Source organism: Centropristis striata, chromosome 1, assembly GCF_030273125.1.
Source record: "Centropristis striata isolate RG_2023a ecotype Rhode Island chromosome 1, C.striata_1.0, whole genome shotgun sequence".
In the NCBI taxonomy this organism is placed as follows: Eukaryota; Metazoa; Chordata; class Actinopteri; order Perciformes; family Serranidae; genus Centropristis; species Centropristis striata.
The window spans coordinates 1,294,474-1,308,312 of NC_081517.1; the positions used below are offsets into that span (position 1 = coordinate 1,294,474).

At 38.3% G+C, this 13,839-nt stretch overlaps 1 protein-coding gene across 4 annotated transcripts in view; it reads left to right on the plus strand.

Moving 5' to 3' along the window:
- Positions 1-13,243, plus strand: part of rfx1b (regulatory factor X, 1b (influences HLA class II expression)) — a 28,480-nt gene extending 15,237 nt beyond the window's left edge. For 3 of the 4 annotated variants that reach the window (XM_059345016.1, XM_059345084.1, XM_059345156.1), the window contains exons 8-18: positions 109-228; positions 1,460-1,581; positions 1,678-1,796; positions 2,891-2,994; positions 3,897-4,048; positions 5,637-5,734; positions 7,270-7,419; positions 7,981-8,192; positions 9,074-9,227; positions 9,319-9,364; positions 10,586-13,243. In XM_059345016.1, the coding sequence (XP_059200999.1) occupies positions 109-228; positions 1,460-1,581; positions 1,678-1,796; positions 2,891-2,994; positions 3,897-4,048; positions 5,637-5,734; positions 7,270-7,419; positions 7,981-8,192; positions 9,074-9,227; positions 9,319-9,364; positions 10,586-10,758 (1,450 nt within the window). In that variant the 3' untranslated portion in view covers positions 10,759-13,243. The remainder of the gene's footprint in view (positions 1-108; positions 229-1,459; positions 1,582-1,677; positions 1,797-2,890; positions 2,995-3,896; positions 4,049-5,636; positions 5,735-7,269; positions 7,420-7,980; positions 8,193-9,073; positions 9,228-9,318; positions 9,365-10,585) is intronic. The other variant, XM_059345218.1, reaches the window with a different exon arrangement.
- Positions 13,244-13,839: the final 596 nt, after the last annotated feature.

The window sequence follows — 13,839 nt, forward strand, 5'->3', positions numbered from 1 at the left end:
GACAACATGCATGTTAAATTGGGGGTCGCGACTCAAAAAGGTTGAGAACTACTGCCCCAGGGAATCTTCGTAACTCTTTGTGTGTGTGTGTGTGTGTGTGTGTTTCAGAGGGAACTCCAAGTACCACTACTATGGTCTGAGGATCAAATCTGGTTCCCCTCTGCTCAGACTGATGGATGAGCAGCAGCACATGGCCATGAGGCAGCAGCCTTTCTCTCAGAAGAACAGGTAAACACACATTCATACTGGTGTGCAACTTCAGCATTTTTTTGAGTTCTAGTTGTAAATACAGGATTATACAAAATCACAGTGCTGTTCAGTATATCCACTCTTAAAAAATGCATCTCTAATTGAGTTGGTGGCCTGATTATAGCGTCCTCAATGCACTTTGTTTTCGATTAGTTCATCCAGACACATGACAGTGCCCAACAGGGTTTCCATCCAAAAAATGGTGCAGGTACACATGTCCTGGGAGATTTCAATGTGTCGGACAAGTAAGAGATTTGTAATATTTTATATCGAACGTAGGCAATTATATTCCAAATAAATTAAGTCCAGAAGGAATTATTGTCACTGGTCATCATGCAGGAGAGATTTAAATGTTGGACTTACTTGTACAAAATCATAAATTACTTTTACTCATAAAAGTGAACAGGGCATAAGTACAGGTGCATCTCAATTAATTACAATATCATAGAAAAGTTTATATATTTCAATTCAAAAAGTGGAAATAACACATATACATACATTACACACAGGACGAAACATTTCATGTCTTTCATGAATTTATTTCATTTCTTCTAATTATAATAATTATGGCTTACATTAAATGCAGACCTAAAATTCAGTGTCTCAAAAAAAAGTTAATATTCCAAAAGACCAATTTTAAAAAGTATATTATTAGTTTAATATGGAAATGTTGGCCTCTGAGAAGTATGTCCATCTATATGACTCAATACCTGGTTAGAGCTGTTTGACTTGAACTACTGGAAATGCACTTTTCTTTTTTTTTTTGTAAATAAAATAAAATAAAAAGGGGAAAGGTACAAAGAAATGAAAGTATTCTGATCGTCCAATCTGAGATTACCTGAAATCCGGTTTTATGGTAGAGACATATGTAATCCATTTTTGCCAATTTTCAATAAATACCTCTTTTTGTGTTCTTAAATTGAAAGTAATTCTTTCCATTACAAAGATACTGTACACAATATCAATCATTCATCTGCACTAGGAGCCTCCCTCTGCAGACATTTCTTTGTTATTGATTTCTTACAGTCCACCAATAATATTCTAAGTAAATATTTATCTTGAAAATGGACTTTTCATCATATTCTAATGTGTTAAGATGCACCTGTCCATCTTTGACCTGTTTTAAGTTCTCCAATTACAACACAAGGGCGTGTCTCCCCTGTGACTCTTTCTCCCTGTCTCTTTGATTGATGGATGTTCTGTCCAATAGGATAAAGCCTCTTCAGAAGGCCCAGGGCATCACCAACGGGACGTCGGGGGGGATCGGGCAGCAGCAGGTGGCAGCTCTGTGTGACATCTCAGCGCAGGTGCAACAGTATCAGCAGTTTCTGGGTGAGCAACACCTGGAGTCTGCAAAATCCTCTCCATTTATAAATTCAGTTAAAATAATTGATTTTGTAAAAAAACCACCTGCTGTCTGTTGTGCAGAGGCATCGAGGCCGCTGCCAGAGTTTGTTGACATTGATCTGCAGGATGGAGCCCTGCCGGACGGGATCCTCTTAGAACACCTCAAGGCCTTTCAGACTCTCTACAGAGAACACTGTGAGGTAGGCAGTCATGGACCAAGACATTTACATTTACATTTAGTCATTTAGCAGACGCTTTTATCCAAAGCGACTTACAGGAAGATTAAAAGCAAACAATCAAGGTATAGTGCAATAAGAGCTATTAGTGCATCAATAAGTTTTTTAAAGGTAGAGACATGGTTCTCTGTCCTCTTACAGTCATAGCTCTTGATGTAGTAAGTCAGGGATGGGCAACTGGAGGCCCGGGGGCCGCATACGGCCCTCACCATCACTTGAAGTGGCCCTCAGTACAACTCACTACATGCATTTGAGCATGAAATCTTAAAAGTGCTGCTGTTCTTGCACTGAAAAAAAAAGAAATCACAGTAAAGTGATTATTTTTTATTTGCTTCAAACCTTTTGTATTCCTATTTATACTGTTCTACATGCATTTTAGCATGAAATATGTTAAGTTACTGCACTGTTAACATATTGAAAAAAAAAAAAATAAATTTGTCATCTTTTATGATAATTGAATGTATTTATTATTAGTAAGATTATTCATTTTATTGGCAATGGATGAAGGTTGGGCTGGAGGGGGCTGGGCAAAAAAAATAACAAATATGGAAGGACAATCATTCACATTTTCATTGCATTTGTATGTTGCCGTATATCAGGGATGGGCAACTGGAGGCCCGGGGGCCACATACGGCCTGCACCCTCACTTGAAGTGGCCCTCAGTACAACTACATGCATTTGAGCATGAAATCTTAAAAGTGCAGGGTAAAAATGCACAAAATTACATCTTGCAATTAATTAATCAAACCTTTTTTATTCCTATTTATACTGTTATACATGCATATGAGCATGAATATGTTAAGTTACTGCACTGTAAACATTTTTAAATTGCAGTTTCATCATATCTGGTTAAGTGACGCTCCTATATGTGGCCCTGTGGTAGTCAACATGAAACATTCTGGCTCCCTGCAGCATTTAAGTGTCCCATCCCTGTAATAAGTGTTGAAGAGACCTGTTAAAAGCTTCATGCCACCAGGCTTCCTGCACTAATAAAACATTACTATGAAAATGTCAAGTAATCAGGACTCTCCTGTGGTGTTACGTGTGATCCCCTACAGGCCATTCTGGACGTGATGGTCAACCTTCAGATCACTCTGGTGGAGACTCTGTGGAAATCCTTCTGGAGGTTCAGCCAGAGCAGCGACACAGAGTCACTCAACCTGTGAGGCTCTTTAATACACTCAGACATACCAGCACAAACACTACTGGTCAGAAGTTTTAGAACACACCAACTTTTCCAGAATTTAATTGAAAATGTTGCAGTTTGGGCGTCCCATGCGCTAACCATGTATGCCGTGTGCTGCGGCGGAGCCGGGTTCGAATCCGGCCTGAGCTCCCTTTGCCGCATGTCTTCCCCTCTATCACCCCCTTTCTATCTCTCACTATCAATAAAGCAACAAAATGCCAAAAAATAATCTTAAAAAAAAGAAAGAAAATGTTGCAGTTTAATGTCTCAGTGTACTCTGAAATGAATGCATATTTGCAACATTTAAAATTCATTATTGAGCATGATAGTGTTTTGAAAGTAAAAAAAAAGATTCAAAATTACATTTTATGTTGGACTAAAGGACTAAAAAAAGACACAAAATGACTAAAAAAAGACACAAAATGACTAAAAAAAGACACAAAATGACAAAAAAAGACACAAAATGACAAAAAAAAAGACACAAAATGACTAAAAAAAGACACAAAAAGACACAAAATGACCAAAAAAAGACACAAAATGACTTACAAAGACATGAAAAGAATTCAAAAATGGACAAAATAGCCCAAGACTCCATAGAGTTAAGTTGTTAACCCATTTCTTGTTCCCTGAAAAAGGCCTACTTGTATAATTCTGAAATGTACATTATTTTCCAGTTTTGGTTCAGCTTACCTTTTTTTATTTACCTCTGGCAGTTCACCACTTACCTTTGGACCCTTTCAAGCTGTTCATATGACTTGAACTGCTTGAATTTCAATAAAAAACTGGAAATATTGGGGTGTTCTAAAACTTTTGACCGGTAGTGTATCTCTCACCTGCTGCTTGAACTGAGTACGACTCTCTGTCTCCTCCTCCTGCAGGCACAATGAGTCTGAGAAGCGTCTGCCTAAGTCCTGCCTGGTGCTGCTGTGTAAATATGAGCCGGTGCTGCGCTGGACCAAAGAGTGTGACAACCTGCTGTACCAGACTCTGGTGGAGATCCTCATCCCTGATGTCCTGAGACCCATCCCTAGTGAGTTAGTAGTGATTCATTTACAGCATGCAAACTTCTACCACACACCTCCATGTTTAATATGTGTTGAATGTAAACTCTCTCTCTCAGGTTTTAATGTCACAGTTTGCTTATTTGAGATGTAAACAGTTAACAGTCAATAAAGTTTAACAACAACAAAATATTTTATGTGAAGTGCCTTTCGTTTAGACGGTGACGGCGTTTTGGGGGCTTAAAAACGCAAAAATCTGAAACCACCCTCCAAAGTGTAAAAGTGTAATCCTCTCCTCCGTAGCGTGTCGTCTACACTGACAAGACACAAAACTCTGATCTGATCTGCTCACGTCACGTATGTGTTTACGTCACATACATGCTCCAGGACAGGAAATAAAGAAACGTGGGATTATTTCCATGGTGGGACCTTCAAGCTGCTCTGGCAGCTCTAATAAACTTACAGGAGTCTTTCCACCAAATGTCCAGGATATGTACAGATAGTATTAGTGAACAGAGAAGGATCTGGAATTACCTCCATCACATTCTGGATGCAGCGATTGGTGGGAGGAGCCAGACGGCTGTGAACGAGACCTGGGAGATCTAGTGATGGTGGAGAACTTTGTGGAAGGAGGAGTAATGGCAACAAAAAGACACAAAATGACAAAAAAAAGACAAATAGACCAAAAAAGACACAAATTGCCCAGAAAAAGACACAAACTGGCAAAAAAAAGACACAAATTGACCAAAAAAGATGCAAAATAAGCAAAAACAGACACAACATTACTGAAAGATGAAAAATGACCAAAAAAGATGCAGAATGGCCAAAAAAAAAGATGCAAAAATGGCCAAAGAAAGACAAAAATTGACCAAAAAAAGACACAAAATGACAAAAATCACACAAATTGACCAAAAAAAGAAAAAAATTGACCAGAAAAAGACACTAAATGGCCAAAACCAGCCAGACGGCTTTGGAGGAGACCTGGGAGATCTAGTGATGGAGGAGAACTTTGTGGAAGGAGTAGCTGATGAAAATGTGTGGCGTGAAAACTTCTGCATGCCCAAAGATGCTCTTATGGCTTTAAGTGATGCCGCCTGGCTGCATACAATCACATTTCACACACTTTTGCGTCACCGTATGCAGCAGATTTCCTCCTGAAAACGCTCGTCTAAACGAGGAATAAAAAGTGAAGACGAGACGCCACTTTAGGTCTTCTGTTCAGACCGTCATCATGTAAACGTAGCCTTAGTGTGATAAATGTTTTATTCGTAGCATATTTTTTATCTACTAAAACAGTCATACCAGGCTGGTACTCACAGTTTGATGGCAAATGTGACCAAATGTCATGAAAAGGCATCAAAACCTTCAGAGCAGAGCAGTGTAGTGATCTTTCCCCATTAAACACACACATGGTGCTCTATACAGGACAGATGGTCAGCATGGGATTTTCATTTTTGCAAAAATTTAAAATAAAAATGTTTGGGTTGCCTTTGATGAGAATGATCCTGTTGTTCAGATACCATCTCTCTCTCTCTCTCTCTCTCTCTCTCTTTCTCCATCTCTCTCTCTCTCTCTCTCTCTCTCTCTCTCTCTCTCTCTCCACCATCACTCCATCAGGTGCCTTAACTCAGGCCATCCGCAACTTTGCCAAAAGTCTGGAGAACTGGTTGACAGGCGCCATGATGAACATCCCAGAAGAAATGGTTCGCATCAAGGTATTAGTATGCTTCAGCGCTGATCAGAGACTCAGACAGAGCTCTGCATTCATTATTCATCAGATCTTTCTATTTCACACCATCACATGGCCAGATGTTACAGGTTTTCCTTTAATCTGTCTAGATACAGTTCTCACCTGGTGTGGCAGTTTATTTTAAATGTGTGAAAGGACCAGTCTGGAATACAGGGTTCCTGCAGACCCTTAAAAAGTCTCACATTGTGATGTGATGCCTTGTTGCTTGAAAAATATATTTTAAATATGGTTTGATCTTTGGTCCAGCTCTTTGTGGTTCTGTTTAGTTTGACTAGTTCTCTACAGGCCGTCTGCTCTCACAGGGCGACATGATTGAAGAAGTAGACAAAAAAGAACAGATGATGCCCAGATATTTGGCCAGGAGGCTTCAGAGAAGACACAAAGCCTTCTGTTTTCTTTCATATTTGCTAGAATATGCTGGATAATAGTATTTTTAGTGCGGAGCTGCAACAGCAACAGTATCTGACATGAAGAAGAGGAGCAGACTTTTAATTTGGTGACAGCTTATCTGGAGTTTACAGATTTAATGGACTGTTAAAGTGTTTAAAATGTCGATATACTGTAAGTTATACCTGTCTCAACATGGAGCATAAACTACAGCCAGAACAACCTTTTTAACACAATATTGTCAGATTGATTAGATTAGGTTACATTCAACTTTATTGTCATTACACAGAGAACATATACTTATACAATGAAATGCAGTTTAGCATCTAACCAGAAGTGCAAAAACACAGTAAAGTGCATCTGTACAGTAATAATATGTAAATGTCACATAAATAAATACAATAAGGTTTGGGGTTTTGTTCTTTTGTTTTGTTTTTTAGCAGCAGATAGCAGTAGCTAGTGCAAACAGTTTAAATAGTAGAAATAAAGTGCAGTTGAATAAATACAGATGTTCAGTGCTGTAGGGGGTGTTGGGGGGTCCAACCAAGAAAATACTAGTGTAAGGGGCCGAGGGAGACATTTCCCATTCATTTGATTATTTTATTAACCCATTGAAGCCTGGAAAGTGGATACGTCGTTTTGTAGTATTTGTATAAGCTCTCAAATACTTTTTGAATTTCATTTCTATCTGCTACAGAGGCTGAAAAATCTATTATTTAGTAGAAGAGTTGACACTTCTGTTGAATTTCCAGAAAAACTTCAGGTTTTAGGGGCTGATTTTAAAATTGCCCAGAGGTTTTACAGGCAGTTTTAGGCCTCAATGGGATAAGTAAAAGTATTATTGTCAAGTTAATGTCAACCAAACAGGTCAGTTCTAATGTGCTGTGGGAAGAGTGTTAAATCAGAACCTCAACAGAGGAAATGTTCCAGTGTTTATTATTATTATTATAATGTTATTTGATGGGATGTGTGTCTTGTCTTGTCTATTTTTAACTCTGTCGTCTTGTGATTGAAGAAGAAGCTCTTTGGTTTTCCTATGAACTGGGCCTATATTCCTGACTCGTGCCTCCTTCTTACAGCTCCTTCACGTCTCCTCCTCCCTCTGCTCCTCAGGTGGTGTGTGTGGGCTCCTTCTCCCAGACGCTGCGCCGCTACACCAGCCTGAACCACCTGGCCCAGGCGGCCCGCGCCGTCCTGCAGAACTCAGCCCAGATCAACCAGATGCTGTCAGACCTCAACAGGGTCGACTTCACTAACGTTCAGGTCTGTAGAACCATCTCCTCCTCTCATGTACCTTTGTGTTTATGGTTTATTGTTTATTGTTAAAAAGATCCCCATTAGCTGTCACCAAGTGGGAGGAGCTAGTCTTCCTGGGGTCCACAAGACAAAACAAAAATCACTTAACAATTAAACATTGTAGACATTATTATATACGTCATCAGAAATCATTCCGAATAAGTTATTACATTCATATCTATTACATTCATTCTCACTTTCATACAGTAAATATGTTGATTCACTACTCACAAATTTAAATAGTGCATTCTCAAGTAATAATTAAAAGCTACTTTACTATTCAGTTCACGTATATTCAGTGGGCAATTATTCCAATAACTGATAGCACGATAAATAACTGTTCTCTTTAAGGCATTTGATTTTGGACATGGTAACATCATCTGACCACCATTAGCTGACCTTGTCTCATAAGAATGAACCTGATCACATCTGACAATTTGGTTATATAAGAAAACAGGTTGAAAAGAATAGTGGTGAAAATGGTGAAATAGAGCAAACCCTGATCCGCCCCTCTGGTCCCCGCTACAGGAGCAGGCGTCCTGGGTGTGTCAGTGTGAGGACCGTGTGGTCCAGAGACTGGAGCAGGACTTTAAGATGACTCTGCAGCAGCAGAACTCTCTGGAGCAGTGGGCCACCTGGCTGGACGGAGTGGTCACCGAGGCCCTGAAGCCTTACGAGCACAACCCTGCCGCTCTACCAAAGGCTGCCAAGGTCTTCCTGCTCAACTGGTCCTTCTACAGGTGATGTTATATCCAATCCAATCCACTTTATTTGTATAGCACATTTAAACAAAGGGTTGTACATAGAATCAACAATAAAACAAACATTTCCATATAACAATCAGCAATAAATAATAAGTGTATGAATCCAAAATTATGCTATAAATCAGGGGGGTCAAACTCAAATACACAGTGGGCCAAAATGTAAAACTTGGACAAAGTCGCGGTCCAACATTGATATTTATTGAAAAAATGGACCTAAACAAGTTCAAACGAAATGGAACAAGCAAAGCTTGATATAACTTAATATTGCAAACATGCAAAATCAAATATCAAATAAAACAAACAAACACATCAATGGCATTCATTTCTTCAATAAAATTCAAATAAAAATCGTATGTCCCTTTATTTTATATGCGGCCTTCTTTAAATTTAAATTTAACAGTAATCTTTTTCCACAGGCTAAAAATAAATGTGAGAATAAAATAACAATAATAAACCAAATGACTAATAATAATATCCTTCAATGAATGTGCAGCCATTCAAGCCTTGGACTAGCAAGAAAAAGTGCATAAAGACAACTTTAACTGTTGCTCAGTTTGCTCCACACTGATCTACTGTGTTCAAGCCAAAACACCAGCAGAGCATTCTGGGATTTGTAGTATTATTTGTGCTGTATAATACCGGCGGGCCAGCTCTGGCTGTCATTCGGTATTTCCTTGCGAAATATTGCCAAATATAATTATACTGTGGGCCAAATTTGAGTTTGACACCTCTGCTATAAATAAAACAATGCAATCAAACAGATAAACATAGTAAAATAAATAAAAGACAGAGAGGACCACAAAATAAAAACTATTTGGTTGATGTAGAAGATAACAGTCTTGTGTGCGTCCCCACAGCTCCATGGTGATCCGGGACCTGACCCTCCGCAGCGCTGCCAGCTTCGGCTCCTTCCACCTGATCCGCCTGCTGTATGATGAGTACATGTACTACCTGATAGAGCACCGAGTGGCCCAGGCTAAAGGAGTCACGCCCATAGCAGTCATGGGAGAAGTACGTGTCAACCAGGAACAGTCACACCTGATGCTAACATGCTAACATGCTAACATGTGTATTAATGTGTGCTTCTTCCTCTGTGTTGCAGTTTGCCAGCACGGTCAAGAGCCGGATCTCTCCAGACCTGGAGAAAGGTATTTTCTTTGGCTTTTTTTCAAGATTTTATTGGAAATAACATTAGATATACAGCAACATACAAATGCAATGAAAATGTGAATGATTGTCCTTCCATATTTGTTATTTTTTTTGCCCACCCCAACCTTCGTCCATTGCTAATAAAATGAATAATCTTTTTAAGAATATATTATTTATTGGAAGAAAGATTTGGTTTAGAGAAACATGCAAAATAAATATTAAGAGAAACAATAATGAGAAAGGTAGTGTCTTTTATTTTTTTCAGTAATATTTTATTGAAGGTAACATATTTACAGAAACAAAAATCATAAATCACACATCAAAAAACAAATGGACAAAAGGGCGGGGAAATAAATGAATAATAACTAATATAAACATTACTGATAAGAAAGGTAATCACAGCACGGCTCTCCTAACAGAAATGTTTAGTTTCAAGTCCCAGTCTCTGTTCTTTTTTTTTTTATTTAAACAAAAAAAATAATAATTTTTGGCTGGGGCATTGGTTTTTATCACAGACTTGGGTAGGTCAAAGATTAAGAACAAAATTGATTTTGATGCATTTTTAGTTTTTGTGTAGTGTCAGATTTAAAATGTAAAAACCCCTTTTTGGCCACTTGATAGCAGACATTTCCACTTCTAAATAACGCTTTAAAAATATTACTGAAATATATGTTTTTCCAAAATATATGTTTTTCCAATTATGTATTATATGGAAAATAACTCAATTTTTTGTGTTTTTTCTTTGAAAAACAGTGACATTGTGCGATCAAACTGTCATTTAAAGGGTTAAAATTCTCAAAATCTTTTTCAATGTTTGGTAGTTTTGAGCAGGGCAGAAGTTGTTTAAGAGGTTTATGCAGAAAAAAGTAGAAAAAAATATTAATCTGTAAAGTTTTTATAGCATTCTTTTGGAGGTGGACATTTTCAGCCCGAAAGGGCTCGAAAGGGTAGTAAGCTTGTACACAGTGTATTATAGAGCCATTAGAAAAAATTAAATTAGAATTTCAAAATATATAAAAAAAGAAATCCTTCTTCCAAAAATCATGTAATTTGCAGTATCACAGCCAAAATGATTGCCAAAAATTTAATTTTTGATAAAATTTAATTTTTTTAATTTTTAATTTTTGGAGGTGGACATTTTCAGCCCAAAGGGCTCGAAAGGGTAGTAAATTAAAGTTGGCCCTGAGGGTTAATGCCACCTCAATGCTTTTCTCCATCAGAAGAAGAAGAGGACGATGAGGAAGAGGAGAGTGAAGACGAAGGTGGAGACCTGGTGCTGCAGTCCAGCTCTCTGGGTCCCGTCGACGACGACAAGGACCCCGTGGAGCCGCCGGCCAAGCTGCCCCGGACCTCCTTCAGCCTGCACACGCTGGCCGACAGCACGCCACCTTAGCCACGCCCACACACTCTACACACACACACACACACTCTACACACACCTTCTGCTTTACGTTCAGCATCCTGCCATCCCATCCTGTCACCATGTCACGCTGTGGGTCTGCTAACAGCTGATGTTTGGTGTGGAGTGTGTTCGTGTGTGTGTGAGGAAGTCGGAGAGCTTTTTGCCAATTTTGTACTTTAGTGCTGCCGTTCTCTTTCTCTCTGCCTTCATGTGATATTTGACTCGTTCCCTCGTTCCCTGTGCCTTTCCCTGTTTATCAGCGGCTCCATGCTAGCAGCCGCTCCTGTCCAGCCTCAACTATATTCTATACAGTATATATATATATATATATATAGATATCGTTAGCCTCATAGCATAATTGCCTAAGTAATTTTTTGGCCAAATTGTGATATCTGCCTAACTTTACTCTCCTACCACTGCTGCATCTTTCTGCCTTATTGCCTTTGTTCTCAGCCTATCAGAACACTTGTTAGAGTCCAAAATCACTTTCATCTCTTTGACTTCGGCATTTTTGCCGCTACATACAAACCAAACTACATTATTTATATGTAAGAGAAAAACTGCCTTAGTCAGGGCATATTCTGCCTAAGTCACTTTTATCTGTTATGAAATCAATGTGTTTAATTTTTTTATGCAAACTTGTTCACACTTCTATTTGAACTTACTGTTACAATATCAACTAAAAACACCAATGGGCTTACTAAAAATTGTGTTTTTTCTTGTTTCCCGAAAACGTTCAAATATAACTTGACTTAGGCAAATATGCTATGAGGCTAACAATATATATATATTAATTCCCTCCTGCCCCGCCTTAACCACTGACCTGATTGCTGTGGAGAGATGAGAAGATGTTCTTCGTTGTATAAAATATCACTTACCTTGCCTTTAAAGTGACGACTATGCAGGGGAGCTGGACTTTAATGAACTTTAATGTCTGAAATATACATTTTTTTTAATGTCAGAGTAGCATCTGGATCGATACTGCACCATGGATTATGTTGATATTGACATTGACGGCTCTTTGTGGATGCCATATTCTATCTACATCATGTCATTTTATTTACTAATTTGGCCAATTAACTGAAACCCTGTGCCTTTGAGAGATTTATAGCCTGATAAAAAAAATCTTGTATTCTACATATTGTGTGTCGGTGGATTAATAAATGAAGGTCCTGTGAAGTATTCTCGGTGTCGTCATGAACTTTTACTCGGTGAAACGGTGACAGTCAAGCCTTGTTGTGATGATGGTGTACTCCTCTTCATCCCTCCATCCTTTTCTCTTCATCATCATCCATTCTTCTCACACACACATACAGGTGTGACACACTGCCACACACACCTTCATAGATGCAGTGCCAGATGAAAGGGTCCCAGGACAAGGTCAAAGCTTATCCCACCCAATCAGCAGCACTTACTACACTGTATCCATGGCAACCTTTGTACCAGCTAGATGTACCAGCTACACAGCTATTTCTTATTTTGTAGTGTAAAAGTAGATTGTGTATTTTCTGGGTGTCAATGTTGAACATTTTGTAGATAACCTATATATTCTGTACCTTTTTGTGTCATATATCCAGACTATTTGTATGTTGTCTAACCATTATTGCCTTAAGAAACATGTCGTGCTATGTCCACTATCCAAATATTTGAACTATATTTTTATTGTGATGATGGACCAAGTGTTTGATGAATATGGTGACTTTCTAGATGGAGAACATGCTGAGTCAGCAGCGTCTCTCGGGGCCGGAGCAGATGTTGGACTGTCCGAATACCAAGATCCCACCAAAGAGCAAAACTAAAACTAGATAGGAAACAAGGGTATATTTACATTTCTTCATATGGTGAGGGCAGACTGCAAAATAAAACCAACTGCTAACTGCGACGTCACCGTTACTGGATTCTGTCCTTGGCTTGTGCTGCTGAACCTTTTCTAAACAAGGTCCTCGTAATGTTCTTCTGAAGGCCTTTGTACTTTAATCTGTGATCAACGTTTGTAGCTTTATTCTCACTGTTAACTAAAAGGATGTGATTGCTCTAAACACTTGTGCCAGTTTTATTTTTCTTCATGTGGCGGCTTTCTTTTCTTTTCTTGGTCTTAGCTCGACCACATCACTTACACCAGAGGCTCCCTGTGATTTTCATGTTATATTTGAGGAACCTGAAGAGATGAAATTATAGTAATTTTAGAGGAAAAAATACATTTACAAGCACCATTGACCTACACCAGCTGTTCTCAACCTTGGGGTCGGGACCCCAATTGGGGTCTTGAGATGATTTCTGGGGGTCGCCAAATCATTTTGGAAGTCAGCTCTGTCTCCACTGTGTTAAAGTGTTCATGTGTTAATGTGTTTTAGTCTTTTTGGTCACTTAATGATTTTTTTTTTGGTAATTTTGTGTCTTTTCGGGTCATTTTGTGGTCAATTTAAGTCTTTTTTGGTCATTTTGTTTCCCTTTTTTTAGTCATTTTGTGTCTTTTCTGGTCATTTTGTGTCTTTTTTTTTGGTCATTTTGTTTACTTTTTTTTGGTCATTTTGTTTACTTTTTTTTGGTCATTTTGTTTACTTTTTTTTGGTCATTTTGTTTACTTTTTTTTGGTCATTTTGTTTACCTTTTTTTGGTCATTTTGTTTACCTTTTTTTGGTCATTTTGTGTCTTTTTTTTGGTCATTTTGTGTCTTTTTTGGTCATTTTGTGTCTTTTTTTGGTCATTTTGTGTCTTTTTTGGTCATTTTGTTTCTTTTTAGGGTAATCTGAACTTTGTGTGAGATTCTGGTCATTTTGTCTTTTTTTTGGGTCATTTTGTGGATTTTTTGGTCATTTTGTTTCCTTTTTTTAGTCATTTTGTGTCTTCTGGTCATTTTGTGTCTTTTTTCTGGTCATTTTGTGTCTTTTTTGGTCATTTTGTTTACTTTTTTTTTGGTCATTTTGTTTACTTTTTTTTGGTCATTTTGTTTCCTTTTTTTGGTCATTTTGTTTCCTTTTTTTTGTCATTTTGTGTCTTTTGGGTGATCTGAACTTTGCGTGTGAGATTGTGTTCAGTGAGTGGGGGTCGCGGACAACATGCATGTTAAAT